The 15,275-nt window shown below is 38.9% G+C and overlaps 1 protein-coding gene across 1 annotated transcript; it reads left to right on the top strand.

Moving 5' to 3' along the window:
* The first annotated feature begins 529 nt into the window (after positions 1 to 529).
* LOC133620390 (cytosolic sulfotransferase 3-like) lies at positions 530 to 11,419 on the top strand. Its single transcript, XM_072913493.1, has 8 exons — positions 530 to 571; positions 5,623 to 5,797; positions 5,886 to 6,014; positions 8,155 to 8,255; positions 8,335 to 8,461; positions 8,531 to 8,628; positions 10,986 to 11,160; positions 11,232 to 11,419. Exons 2-8 carry the CDS (start codon positions 5,659 to 5,661, stop codon positions 11,342 to 11,344), a joined length of 882 nt encoding a protein of 293 aa, XP_072769594.1. The 5' UTR covers positions 530 to 571; positions 5,623 to 5,658; the 3' UTR covers positions 11,345 to 11,419.
* The last annotated feature ends 3,856 nt before the right edge of the window (positions 11,420 to 15,275 follow it).

Raw genomic sequence — 15,275 nt, 5'->3', positions numbered from 1 at the left:
CCCTCGTCCCTTGACTCCTCGCTTGCCCCTGGACTCTGACGCCTCTCTCTCGCCCCGGATCACCTGCCTGCCCCATGGACTGCCTCGTTCGCTCTCGTCAACACTTGGTAACACACTTCAGCTAACTACACACATAGTCACACACTTACACTCTTGGATTTTGTCACACACCATTCTATAGTTTATTAGTATTGTTAATTATTATTTTATATATATATATATATATATATATATATATATATATATATATATATATATATATATATATATATATATATATATATATATATATATATATATATATATGTTGACTATATATATAATACATCTTTGTAAATACTTCCCCCTGGTGTCTGAGCCGTCACCTCCCCTTAGTGAAACACAACACTGTATGAAATTTGATCTTGTGGGTTGAAACCCCCAGACTCAGAACATATTTGTGGAGCTGGTTGGTGAACTGGTTTGTACAAACTGATTAAACAAAAAGGTGTGGACTTGTAAATGATTTTAATAGGCTCTTGCTGCAAGACGCAGCAAGTCAGTACCTCTACTTTGTCTGCTGCAAATACAGGTATGATGTGATTCTTGCTCTTTGGGTTTCGTCTTTTTGATTGTTGAATAAGAAATGTTAAATTTTACTAATTGCAGTTTGTGTGATAAATATATGTTGCAAAAAATGCTAAATTGTAATATTCATATAGTACAGTAGATGTACTATAACACATGATCAAGCGGATGTTAAAAGTCAACACATCATGTTAAAATTCTTATGGTTTTCTGTTTAAAAAAAGAACAACTAAACATGTTGGTAGCGTAACATACTTTCTGTTTATTCTATTCAGATAAGATTTGGGTAGCGTCCTCTACCGTTCTGAAGAAGATTGCACATGACAGTTAAACCATCATACCAAACGTAAATCTTGTCTGAATAAAGGCAAGTATATTCAATCATAAGAAATAATGATATTATTGTATTATTATTGTAATAACATCCTATCAGTCCAAACAAAAACATTTACCTGTAGCACCTTTGAGACACTTGTGATTTAGGGCTATATAAATAAACATTGATTGATTGATTGATTGATTCATGTCACATATCACCTTAAACAATTTATAGGAACCTCTGTGTATAGAATGTTTTGTTAAGCCACATTGTACAAAACCAGTAAAGCCAGAAATGAAACCAATAATTATGTTTGTCGCGGTGACATGCCTTTAACCTCTTCTGCTCCAATCAATGTTGTAGATGGTTTGTCATACAAGGATGACAAAAGTTAAGTTGAAATTAAAGTTAAAGTACCGGTACCAATTATTGTCACACACACACTAGGTGTAGCGAAATTATTCTCAGCATTTGACCCATCACCCTTGATCACCCCCTGGGAGGTGAGGGGAGCAGTGAGCAGTGAGCAGCAGCGGTGGCCGCGCCCGGGAAGGAAGATAAGTGTTCACAATTTCACATTAATTAAAATGTTGTTTTCAAGTACAGTGTTGCCTTAACATACAAGTTGAAGTCCGTAACTAGAAATACTCGTATCTCAAATCAATAGTCCCCATTAAAATTCATTAGAATTTCACAATCCGTGCTGCCCCCCCCTCCAAAAAAAATAACTCACCACCATTTAACATATAACATGCAATTAAATAGGAAAAACAAACTTCTAGACAATGAATATCTTATAAAATACAATACAATAGCATGTACTACAAACAAGTATTATGGTTTTGTTAAATAATGTACTGCATTTACTTAAGAGAGCATACTTCTACTGTATCTCTTTAGTGCTGCTTCTCCGTCAAACACAACATCAGCAGCTTGAAGTAATACATATGTAATTTTGCTCATCATCTACTATCACTATGTGGGACAAGCACACATCTTTTTTCTTTTCTGTGTGTTTTAGAGAGTAGAAAAACTGCTTTTATGAGGCGGCTAACAATGCAAGAAATGGAGATTCATTTATTCTGCCTCTAAAGCTCTCTAAAAAAATACTCCAAAAACGTTTTATATACATGCTGTAATATGTACCGTAAATTCTGGACTATAAGCCTCTACTTTTGTCTTACACTTTGAACCCTGCGGCTTATGAGATAGAATCATGACTAATTCATGGACCTTTCTTCGCTAACAGCCATAATAAAAATTGTTTTAATAAAAACAAACAAGCAAATACACCTAGAAGGTGTTTTGTTTGTGCTATGGCGCTATCTTTTGGACTAGTTAGATCACTGCTGTTGCTGCAGTGTCCTTTCATTTCAAACCTGAAGTAGAGTGACATTGTGTTTAGTAGCGGTCCGTAGCAGTCCATAGCGTTTCTACTCATACGAATTCTTCATCCATCACTCCGAGCTACGTTTGTAAGTTTTACAATATATCTAAAACGGTTTATACTTACTAAACCATCTCATATGTGACGTCTGTAGAGTGTTTTCATTCATATTTGTACATGCTATCGCAATGTAATGATACTGGCGCCGTCAGCATGAGCTAATATGCTAACATGTTTACAAGTGTCTGTGACAGTATTATTAACTTACAATGGCATTCTTTTTGTATTGTTTCAGTTTCACAAATTCTTCAGTAAACTTACCAAGACGTCACCGTGGAGTTATTGAGTCTGTTAAACTGATTGGAGAGCTCGCTTTTGCACCTAGTTGGTCCAGACGATGACTTGTGTTTTGTTTGATCAAGGCACAGGTTTGAGTACAGGCACCGTTTGAAAACAATTAAGGTAAAATATGTTCAGAATATTTAAATAAGTAATTTCACAACTTATATATATGTTTGTTCTTGTGGCTAATATGGAAAAAAAAAGGTTATTCTAAAATTTAGTGGGTGCGGCTTATATCCCGGTGTGCTCCATAGTCCGGAAAAAACGGTATGTAAAGCTGTAACAGGCACATTTCTGATAACATACTACTTACAGTATTCTTGTCATTATTAGTATTAGTATTGCAAAAACCTTTTTTCTGGGCCGCATTTAATAACAAGTAACGCTACTTCCGTCAAAAACAACAACAGCACAAAGAGACTTCGGCGCGTTCTGTGTTCGAATCATTACATACTTTGCGAGAGCCTGGGAGCGTTATCAGGTATTTCTAATTGTTTCATGGAAAAAATAAAAACTTAACAAAACAGTTACTCACCATGTCCGCTCTCACTTGGGATGCCGACTGATGGGATGGTTGTATCTTTCAGCACAAGACTTGTGCTCTCCTTGAGCTGGTGAATTCAGAATAAACCTCATTACTCAGGTAAAAATGTCAAGTTGAGAGCAAGTATTCACTGCTTCAGTCAGTTTGGATTTTAGCGTAACGTATGGAATTTCAAAGTTCACCAACTTATTGACTTAGTGTCACAACTATGGAATCACCAGACTTGGAGGATGTTCATTCACTTGTGAAATTTTGTAGAAAAAACCCCCAAACAGATATAAACCAAAATCATATTCATTTCAAACGGCAACTTTCTGGCTTTATGGAACACTAAAATAAATCAAGAATATAAATTGTGGCAGTCAGTAATAGTTTCAAAGTCAAAGTCTTTGATGTGGAAAAACACTCAAGCGTGGCGAAAACAAGAAAAACTTAATTGTCGTGCATAGTGAACATTGACCCAGCAAATTAGGCTGAGTAACAACTGAATATAAAGAAGCAACAGGTGAGGAAACTACTTACTGAACATAAACAGGAGTGTCTAATCAGTGTCCAAGGCAACAAGAAAAGTAAAGGAAAAACACCAGAACTAGACTTAAACATAGGAGAACCACAACAAACATACTATGAGACATGACCTCTCAGGTTATGTCTCATAAGTATCAGATTAAATATTTTCATTAGTCTGCAGTTAAAAATGAGTGCTCACACCTTGTAGAGCTGTTGCACCTGGTGGATTGACATGCATCGTGGCTCCAACATCAGAGATGTCAATTAAAACGAAGGAGATGTTTCTCAAACTCCTTCAAGAAAGCAAATCATCACACGATGCAACAAAAGATGTTGATTGTTCACAGTCAGCGGTGTCTAAAATCTGGAACAAGTAAAAACAATATGGGAAGGTTGTAAAAGGCAAGCATACTGGTAGACCAACAAAATCATCAAGCGCCAAGATACATAACATTTAAAGCAATATCTCTTGAAAACAGAAAATGCACAGCAAAACAAATGAAGAACAAATGGGCTGAAACTGGATTCACCGAACTGTTCCACTTTTCCACAGTCGTGATATTACACCCAATGGCCATGGCCTAAACCAGAATTAAAACCGGAAGTAGGTATACCTCATAACTGGCCGCCATTATGTCTTGTAGTTTTTGAAGAAATCTGCATTCTTTTTTGTAGTCCAGATTCCCCATACCTGTATTGTATTTGTTATACAGTACTTTTAAGTGATTGTTTTTAAACAGAATTTGGTTATTGGGTTAGTGATACTATAAGATTAGTAAATTATTTCTCCTAAAGGGACTATTGACTTTCAACAGAGCCGCACAAGTCCTCTGAGGTGGATTCAAATGTGGTTAAATCCGCCGAGGCAGAAACTATGAACAAGTAGTCCGCCGTCGGTGTGTGTAATGCTGCAGATATGCTGCAACACATGACAATCATTATTCATGGCTAATGATTGCATGTACAGTATGTTAAAAGTCACCAAGGTGTGTACCCAGGGAACTTCACTATTCCAGGTCCATTATGCTTTGTAATGGATTTAAATGGGTGTAATTAAAAAAAAAAAAAAAAGTATGGTGATGAACGTTTTTTTTTATAATATCCACAAAGTTCAGTGAGCAGGTTGTGTTATGTGTGACTATGTGTGTTGACTTTTTGTGCTGGTTTAATTTTTTTTTCTGCACCATCACTAGGAAAGGTTGTTTGGATTGGGTCATGGTGAGCTTGCAAGGGAAAGAAAGTACACATCCTAGTCACTGGCCTGAGTTTTTCACAATGTCCACAATTCGATGATAAATTGCCACATGTCAGACCCTCGGGTATTTAAATTTAATATGAAAAAACCCTGCATGGCCAGGTTGCTTATTGAAATTAAATTTTGTGCTATTGCGAAGTTGAAGATGCCAGCGGGCCAGACACCCCTGATGTAAATAGAAGTTGTGTGAGCACACACAGTTAATGTATGTGTGTCCTTAGACATAACACATCAACACTTGCCTGAGTTTGACACGGCCCTTGGCTGTGAATGCAGATGGCTTTGGTATTTTCAGGAGTGTCTAATTCTTGTGGGGGCTAGTCTTGCCTTTTAGTGTGGCCTTTTTTGTCCATTTGTTCCCACTTGCAGCAGTGGCGCTAGTGCGTTTTCCCCACTACTGTGTAGGTTGAAACTCATACATTATGCGAGCATGTTAATCGCGCGTCAAAAAAACCAAAATAGTACCGTTAAAAGTAATTACTGTTTACTCGATATTATTGCATTAGCTTTGACAGCTCTAGTTATCATTATTCCTTTTTTTTGGTCTCACTTACCTCCTCTGTCCACACATCTTGCTTTTGGGACTGGTCTCATGTCAATTTGCTGGGTCGTCATATAAAAAGTATTGCAATGTCAATCAAAAGGAAGTGGTCCTGATTGGTCATCCATAGCTTTATATAACATTGAGTCTATTGCAGGTCAAACTGATATTGTGTTTGAAAAGACGAAAACAGATGGACACGCCACCTCGCCCAGAACTCTTTGACTTTCATGGTGTCTCCATGACGAAGTACTTTACGGACAATTATAAAAACGTGAAGAATTTTAAGGCCAAACCAGATGATATCCTCATAGCCTCTTACCCTAAATCAGGTAAGGTTGTAAGCATCATCAGCATTTTTTTGTTTGCAAAATATCATATTTATACTGTTTACTGAATGTAATGCTATCCTCAACCCAGGAACTACATGGACATGCTACCTTTTGGATCGTTTGTACTTTGGAAAGACGCAGCCAGAGGAATCGACATCCCTACCCCTTTATATGAGGGTACCATTTTTGGAGCTCTGCATTCCTGGTCACCCCAAAGGTTAGAACATGTCAGTGATCTCCAACGCTTTGAAACACAATGAATAATACGAATGCAGCATTTGCTTATACGCTGTACAATGTCTCTGCAACTTGTTTCTTACTGTATTTATTCATTTGTTTACAGAAAAACCTCGGTGTTTGTACACTTTACTTTTGGTAAGAGTCGGGTTCTGACCAAAATTTTATCCGAAAGTTTGTACTGGTTTTCGTATACGATTTCATCGTACACCCAAACATTGCGGCTAGTAAACTAGTCAGTTTACCCTGCGAATCATTCTGCGTTGGAGACTCAGTCTTGTCATGTTATTACAGCAGGGACAGGTGTGTTCGGATAATCACGTATGACAAAAGGAGACAAACAGGAAGTGAATCTGATAATATGAGTGCTGGAAAGGAAACAATACAAATACAGCAACATGAATAAAATAAAGTCCAGAACTAAGGAGGTGTTGAGGGTGGTCTGGCGCTGAGTCAACAAACTGTGGCCCCGCCAAGAAGGACCGAAGGAAAATGCCATGAGTCCTTGCAACCAGAGAGGAAGAATCAGGTGGCGGCAGCGGGTGAAACACCACTGAGGCTGTCGATAAACCAAAATATATAAGTATTAGAAATAAAGAAAACATTTTTTTTAATTGTTTTTTTTTGGCAGTGGGACAAAGCCGGAGTACCGCGTGTGTTCCCTCCGAACCCACAGGGAGAACATGCAAACTCCACACAGAAATATCCCGAGCCTGGGATTGAACTCAGGACTACTCAGGACTTTCGTATTGTGAGGCACATGCACTAACCCCTGTGCACCTGGGGACACATTAAATTGGCCCTAGTGTGTGAATGTGAGTGTGAATGTTGTCTGTCTATCTGTGTTGGTCCTGTGATGAGGTGGCGACTTGTCCAGGGTGTACACCGCCTTCTGCCCGAATGCAGCTGGGATAGGCTCCAGCACCCCCCGTGACCCCAAAAGGGACAAGCGGTAGAAAATGGATGGATGGATGGAGGGAAAAAAATATGAGTTTAAGAAATGAAAAAAAAATTGATAACTGTTAAATATGAACATCTATTAGAGTATAAGACATTGGTAGTCTATTATTGATACTCAGTTTCTTCTGTTTGGTCGATGGGGACACATCCATGCAGGCAAAGAACAATACAAAACAAAGCAATACAAGGACCTTTTTAAGGCCTGCAACCTGGTTGCTAATTAAAGCTTTGTGTGCAGGCAATAGGCACATCTGACAGGTTCTTCAGTTCTTCTAGGGGCGGTTTAATAGTTGGTTTCATAGCAAAAACAATGGAATTTGAACCACATAAACTACATCCATGTTAACTGTTTTGCAAATAAATCGGGTATACATGTTGGGGCGGCATGGCGTGGTGGGTAGAGCAGCCGTGCCAGAACCCGGAGGGTTGCAGGTTCGCTCCCCACCTCTTGCAATCAAAATAATTGCCGTTGTGTCCTTGGGCAGTGGACAGTCGCCCCTAGTCCCACTGGTGAATGAATGATGGGTTGTGGTCGGGCCATAGGTGAGAATTGGCAGCCATGGTTCCGTCAGTCTACCCCAGGGCAGCTGTGGCTACAGGTGTGAATGAATGATGGGTTCTCACTTCTCTGTGAAGTGCTTTGAGTGTCAATCTAATCCATTATTATTATTATTAATAAAATGAGAAAGCGTTAACACATTTGCAAGAGGTATCTTTTGCTCTAAGTTAGTAATGATTCAAACTGAGTGAATCCTATTTTATTTAAGCATGAAAAAGCAGTTGAGGAAAACTTGTGCTGGTTCATTATCTTCTGTACGCCAACGTGTTCTGTTGCTTTCTGAGTTCCTACTAGACCTGTGTTCATTTTGTTTGCCTGGTATACCATAAATGACTTCTTGCTAGCATGTTGCCTAACGTCTCTGCTTCTTGGGGTCACAGAATGTGCCACATGATCAGCTGCATACCCAGAAATTGGTGTGATTGCTGTTCTACTCCAATTTTGTAATGTCTGTAATTTAGATAGCTGAGCTTGGACAAAAACAAACAACTTTTTTCTTACTAGTGCACAAAATATGTTTGTAATGTGTATTTTTTTTTCTGAGACACTCCCACATGACCACTGTGGATTTACATGACATTTACCTGTGCTCTTCAATAAGGAAAAGACCTGGCAGACCAACTCACCGTCACTCCTCGTCTCATTAAAACTCATCTGCCAGTCCAACTTCTCCCAGAGACTTTTTGGGAGAACAACTGTCGGGTAAAAGCGTACGCTCACCACAGAAAGTCTGAATTTAGCTGTTTCATGCAGAGAGTCGCAAATCTTTTTCTTTGTGCAGGCAGTCTATGTGGCTCGTAACCCAAAGGATGTCGCCGTGTCCCACTTCCACTTTAGCCGCATGAACAGCATCCACCCCGCCCCAGGAGACTGGGATGGCTTTCTACAAAGATTCATGGAGGGAAAGAGTGAGGTTAAAGTGTGAGGTTATTGTCTTCTCGTTTAATATACCTGACTGCATTTTTCTGTGTCTTCAGTGGTTTATGGACCCTGGCATGAGCATGTGGTCGGCTGGTGGGAGAAGAAACAAACATATCCAAAGCTTCATTACATGTTCTATGAAGATCTAAGTGAGGTGAGGTATTCTGGTACCTGTTTTAACGCACTCTTTGGAGTGTGGTTAAAGGGAATAAAGTATTCATAGCACTTCACTTTTTCCACATTTGGTTATGTTACAGCCTTATTGTGCTGAAAACCAAGTTTTGTTGTACTTGTGCAATGACAATAAAAACCTACATACCTACCTACCTTATTCCAAAATGGAATACAACATTTTACATACAATACCCCATAATGTCAGTGTGAAAAGTTTTAATTTTTTTTAATTTTTGCCAATGTATTAAAAATGAAAAACAAACAAAAACACATGCACTAACTATTCACAGCTTTTTCTCAATACTTTGTTGACGCACCTTTGGCAGCAATTACAGGCTTAAGTATTTTTGAATATAATGCCACAAGCTTGGCACACCTATCTTTGGGCAATGCTCATTCATCTTTGCAGCACCTCTCAAGCTTCATCAGGTTGGATGGGAAGCGTTGGTGGTTTTCATCCAGGATGTCTCTGTACATTGCTGCATTTACCCTAGTCTAGTCAGGGAGGAGACCACAAACCTGATGGTCACTCTGTAAGAGCTACAGCATTCCTCTGGGGCGAGAGGAAAACCTTCTAGAAGGACAACGATCTCTGCAGCAAACCACCAATCAGGCCTGTACGGTATAGTGACCAAACAGAAGCAATTTCTTTGTAAAGTTTGCCAAAATGCACCTGATAGACTCTCAGACCATGAGAAACCACATTCTCTGGTCTGATGAGACAAAGATTGAACTTTTTGGCATGAATGCCAGGCGTAATGTTTGGAAGAAACCAAGCACCACTCATCACCAGGCCAATACCATTCCTACAGTAAAGCATGGTGGTGGCGGTGGTTCCTGCTGTTTTTCAGCAGCAGGAACTGTGAGACTAGTCAGGATAGAGGGAAAGATAATGCAGCAATGGACAGATACATCCGGGATTAAAAAAAAATCTGCTTCCCATCTAAACTGATGGAGCTTGAGATGTGCTGAAAAGAGGAATGGGCAAAACTGGCCAAAGATAGGTGTGCCAAGCTTGTGGCATGGTACACAAAAATACTTGAGGCTGTAATTGCTGCCAAAGGTGCATCAACAAAGTATTGAGCGAAGGCTGTAAATACCTATGTACATGTGATTTTTTTCAGGTTTTTATTTTTAGTAAATTTGCACAAATAAATTAAAAAATTACTTTTTACATTGTCGGTATTGTGTGTTGAAATTTGAGGACAAACATTTATTTATTCCATTTTGGAATAAAGCTGTAACATAACAAAATGTGGAAAAAGGTGAATATATATTATTATTATTATTATTAGCCTTTATTTAACCAGGTAAAATCCCATTGAGATCAAAGATCTCTTTTCCAAGGGAGACCTGGCCAAGAGGGCAGCCATATATATATGGGTGAATGTGGAAATACTGTCAAAGCGCTTTGAGTACCTTGAAGGTAGAAAAGCGCTATACAAGTATAACCCATTTATCATTTATTATATATATATATATATATATTTTTTTTTTAAATATTTTTTTTTTTTATATTGTTTCTAAGTTTCTAAATTAAGCACCCAAATGTTGAGGTACTCACCAAAATGTGAACTATTTTACAGGTAGGAATTGCATTCGGTTCGCCACTTAATTGGCCATTTAAATGAAATAAAATGTAGTTCATATTGAAAGCAATAATCCATTTGTGTATATGCAGTATTAATGAATGACAAACTCTGTGTGACTTTTTCAGTGCAAAGGCTGCACAATTTATAGATGATATATTATGCATAATTAGGGGTATATTATATAGGTGAGAGATCGACACTAATGTATCCCATTGGGCTTATTATGACTCCAAGGTAATTGACTGTATAGTTTCCAGTTTAATTGTATTTAATAAATGCAAGGGTCCAGAGGCAGAACCTTCAAGGGTAATCATTACTTCATTAATGATCAAAAGAACTACAAGTGGGTACATTTAATTGTGTAATCTTTTGTATTTACAACAGCCTTGTGCTTGTTGATGTTTTTCACCGTTAGCTAAAAATGCCATCTCCTACAAGCTTTGATCCAACAAATGCATTTAATTCGCATAGTTTGTCATGAGTTTTGGAAATGGGATGAGTTTTGCTACTTCTGCGGATATCATATATCTGCATTAAAAGTGCCCCATGCACACAACTACAGTCTGTCTCATTGCTCACACCTGATTGTTTGTGGGACAATATGGCAACTTGGTAGCAGTAGGATGGCACTGTGAAAACAGGACGATTGAGAGGTCGTAAGCATCCATTGACCATCCATAAACCAGTTGACCTCTTTTCTGAATGTGTTCTGTCAAATGAACGGAAAATATACATATGTGCACAGAACGTGGGACGAGAGATCGACAAACTGTGCAGTTTCATCGGCTTGTCTCCCTCAGCCGAGGAGAAGGAGGCCATCGTGGCTGCTGTGAAATTTGACAATATGAAAAATAACAAACTGACCAACTTTACCAATGCTCCCTTGATGAATCTGAAGGTGTCTCCTTTCATGAGAAAAGGTACAGAAAATGCCCAAATTGACTGCAAATTTGACATTTAAATGTGATCTGAAATATCCCTCTGCCTTTAGGGAAAGTTGGTGACTGGAAGAATCATTTCACCGTGGCCCAGAACGAGCAGTGTGATGAATACTACAACCACAAAATTAGAGATCCCGCGCTGCAATTCCGCACCCAAGTTTAGAGCTTAAACTTCTGTAGTGGTCTCTTTTTGTCTATTGGCTGATGGATTCCAATTAAAATATAAGCTCATTTTTACAGAAAAGCCTTTTTTTTTCTTTTTCAAAGATTTTCCTTTGCTGCCATCTTCTCTGTTTAGAAATACTTCAGCTGAAATAGACCAAAATAAGTAGTGCAGTTTTTCTCGAGCAGCTGAGGAGGTTTTCATTATTTGTGTCTAAACGCTAGTATTCATGTTATAAAGATACACACGCCTGCAGCCTAATCTAAAAAATAGGCTCCCTGTTTTACCCAGTACAAGTAAAAGTTTATAGGAACACATTTAGACAGAGCTAATTTAGGCAAAGAGATGAAGAAGTTTGTGACAGGAATGAAAAGAAGAAAGAAACTCTAAGGAATTGTTATCAAGTTCTCAATAGAATTTAAATTCAGAGGGGTACATTTCTGTCCTCTAGGGGGGTCATGACAGAAAATAATTAATACTTTAATATTAGCTAACTGTTGGGGTACTTTTTACCTTTTAGGACTAATTGTTCTACAAAACCCAAAACCAGTGACGTTGGCACGTTGTGTAAATCGTAAATAAAAACAAAATACAATGATTTGCAAATCCTTTTCAACCTATATTAAATTGAACACACTGCAAAGACAAGATACTTAACGTTCAAACTGGTAAACTTTGTTATTTTTTGCAAATTTGGAACATTTGGAATTTGATGCCTGCAACATGTTTCAAAAAGGCTGGCACAAGTGGCAAAAAAGACTGAGAAAGTTGAGGAATGCTCATCAAACTTATTTGGAACATCCCACAGGTGAACAGGCTAATTAGGAACAGGTGGGTGCCATGATTGGGTATAAAAGCAGCTTCCATGAAATGCTCAGTCATTCACAAACAAGGATGGGGCGAGGGTCACCACTTTGTGAACAAATGCGTGAGCAAACTGTCGAACAGTTTAAGAACATCAATCAATCAATCAATGTTTATATATATATATATATATATATATATAAATATATATATATATATATATATATATATATATATATATATATATATATATATATAGTTGCAAAAAGTTAGCGGACATCCATTGTTTAATTTCATTAAGACATGCCTCCAGCTGACTACAATCCGGCGTGTTGGTCAGCTTTAAGGGCATGTAGAGTTGGGTGTCATCAGCATAACAGTGAAAGCTAACACCGTATTTGTGTATGGTGTCACTTAATGGCAGCATGTATGTGCTGAAGAGTGCAGGGCCAAGAACCGAACCCTGGGGAACTCCGCACGTTACCTTAACATAGTCTGAGGTCACATTGTTATGGGACACGCACTGCATCTTGTCAGTAAGATAGGAGTTAAACCACGACAAGGCTAAGTCTGACATACCAATACGTGTTTTGATACGCTCTAATAAAATATTATGATCGACGTATCGAAAGCAGCGCTAAGATCAAGAAACAGCAACATAGATGACGCATCAGAATCCATCGTTAGCAATAGATCATTAGTCATTTTTGCGAGGGCTGTGTCCGTAGAGTGATTTGCCCTGAAACCGGATTGAAAGGGTTCACAGAGATTGTTAGACACTAAGTGTTCATTTAGCTGCTGTGCAACAATAATTTTGAGGATTTTTGAAATAAACGGAAGGTGGGACACCGGCCGGTAGTTTACCATGAGGTCAGGATCGAGGTTAGGTCTTTTAAGCAGAGGATGAATAACCGCTTTTTTGAATGCTAGGGGAACAGTGCCAGAGGAAAGTGATAAGTTTATAATATTTAGCACTGATGGACCTAATAATACAAACAGTTCCTTGATAAGTTTCCCAGGAAGTGTGTCAAGTAAACATGTTGTTTGTTTTATCCCACTTACACGCCGTAATAATTCCTCTAATGTTATTTCATCAAAAAGAGAAAGACCATTTTGGAGAGCGGTATCCGTCGTATATACATTCGTATCTGTGTTAATATAACCCAGTTGTAGCTGGGACGCGTTATCTTTAATCTCCTTTCTAATGAGTTAAATTTTCTTATTAAAGAAATTCATAAAGTCATCTGCCGAGTGGGTGGACCTACTGGATGGAGTCCCTTGTTGGGTTAGCGATGCTACTGTACTAAGCAAAAATTTAGGATCGTTTTTGTTGAGGCGGATGAGATTTGAATAAGATTTAGCTTTAGCTAAGGTAAGGATGCGTTTATAAGTTATTAAACTATCACTCCATGCTTGATGGAAAACCTCAAGTTTAGTCGCGCGCCATCTGCGTTTCAGCTTTCTACATGATAATTTATGAGCTCTAGTTTCTTCTGTAAACCATGGGGTGCGCCTTTTAGGGGCTCTTTTTTGCTTTAGCGGTGCTATACTAATATAATGGTTTCGTGCAGGGCATCGTCAAAGATGTTAGTGAGGTTATCAATAGAGCCGACATAATTTGGGAATGGTGCCATTACTGAAGGCAGTAGGTCAGCAAGAGTCATCGTTGTGGCAGCATTAATGTTGCGGCTGCTATAGCAGTTATTATTATTTGCTTGTTGACAATGAGTCAGAACTTCGAATTTTATATGGTAATGATCAGACATTACTTTATTATACGGAAGTATCATAACTTTGGAGGTGGTGACACCCCTGACAAGCACTAGATCTATCGTATTACCGTTGTGATGCGTGGGTTCATATATTATTTGTGTAAGACCACAGCTATCAATTATGGTCTGGAGCGCCACGCACTGAGGGTCCGATGGGGTATTCATAAGAATATTAAAGTCCCCCATTATGATTATATTGTCGGCGTGCGTCACTAGATCAGCAAGAAACTCTGAGAATTCACTGATAAAGTCCGAATAGGGCCCAGGGGGGCGGTAGATAACATCCAGGTCGAGAGGTAGCGGTGTGACAGACCTCATAGTAAGCACCTCAAACAATTTATATTTATTATTTAGGTTAGGGGTAAGGTTAAAGTTTTCATTGTATATTAGGGCTGTTTTGACGAGTTTTTGTTGAGATTATCCATAGTAGCAATATTAACAATGTTGCGTTTATAATACGTAGTGCACTTTAAATAGTTTCGACCATATCTAGGAATTGATATGACGGGAATTTTCCGATTGTTTGCTTGGTGCTGCAATAAACTGAACGCATCATAATTTGCCACCTCAGTAGAATGCATGACTACCTCTGACACAATCACAACAGAAAAAACATTATGTGAATTGTGTATTATTCTAAGAGAATTGCTATGCGTACAGGGATTATCCAGCCTGGCGCTGGCTAGTTCTAGCTTAACTGACTCCTCACCCGGACTAGCAGGCTCTGTAATTGCCTGTGACCGGGCTTGCTCTAGTGTAGTTAGTCAAGTGAGACTTAAACAGTAGTCTATGTTCCTAGCCAGGATGATGGCGCCTTCCTGGTTAGGGTGAAGGCCGTCTCTCATCAGCAAGCCTGGTTTGCCCCAGAAAGAGGGCCAGTTATCAATAAACATTAGTCCCTGTTGTCTACAGAAGCTAGCCAGCAACTTGTTAAGCGAGACTAATCTGCTATACCTCTCATCATTGCCTCTCGCAGGCAGGGCGCCAGAGACAATTACTCGATGCCTGGACATCTTTCTAGCGAGATCACAAGTCCTGGCTATGTTTCTCTTTGTAATCTCTGACTGTCTCATCCTGGTGTCATTGGAGCCAACGTATACAACTATATTCGCATAACTAGCGGTGCGATTAGCCTGTCGTGCATGTTTACTAGGCCTGTTGCGAGTTAGCTCCCTAAGATTAGCTTCAATGTCAGGTGCCCTGGCCCCGGGAATACAGTTAGTTGTGGATAGTTTGCTAAGCTTTATGTTTCGAGTGATGTAGTCCCCTATAACTAAGGTGTGGTGCCCGGTAGACTGGGGTGTAGGACTAGCTAAAGGGCTAAACCTATTATGCGTCTCAATTGGTACACCGTA

The sequence above is a fragment of the Nerophis lumbriciformis genome, linkage group LG01, assembly GCF_033978685.3.
Source record: "Nerophis lumbriciformis linkage group LG01, RoL_Nlum_v2.1, whole genome shotgun sequence".
In the NCBI taxonomy this organism is placed as follows: Eukaryota; Metazoa; Chordata; class Actinopteri; order Syngnathiformes; family Syngnathidae; genus Nerophis; species Nerophis lumbriciformis.
The sequence above is the reverse complement of the archived record's forward strand: the minus strand, read 5'-3'. Positions and strand labels throughout refer to the sequence as shown.

Excerpts from the sequence above, each read along its gene's own strand:
- LOC133620390 (XM_072913493.1), top strand. The coding sequence starts at position 5,659 with ATGGACACGCCACCTCGCCCAGAACTCTTTGACTTTCATGGTGTCTCC. Across the intron at positions 8,256-8,334 it reads TTTGGGAGAACAACTGTCGG|GCAGTCTATGTGGCTCGTAA; the intron begins GTAAAAGCGTAC and ends TTCTTTGTGCAG. Across the intron at positions 8,462-8,530 it reads AAGATTCATGGAGGGAAAGA|TGGTTTATGGACCCTGGCAT; the intron begins GTGAGGTTAAAG and ends CTGTGTCTTCAG.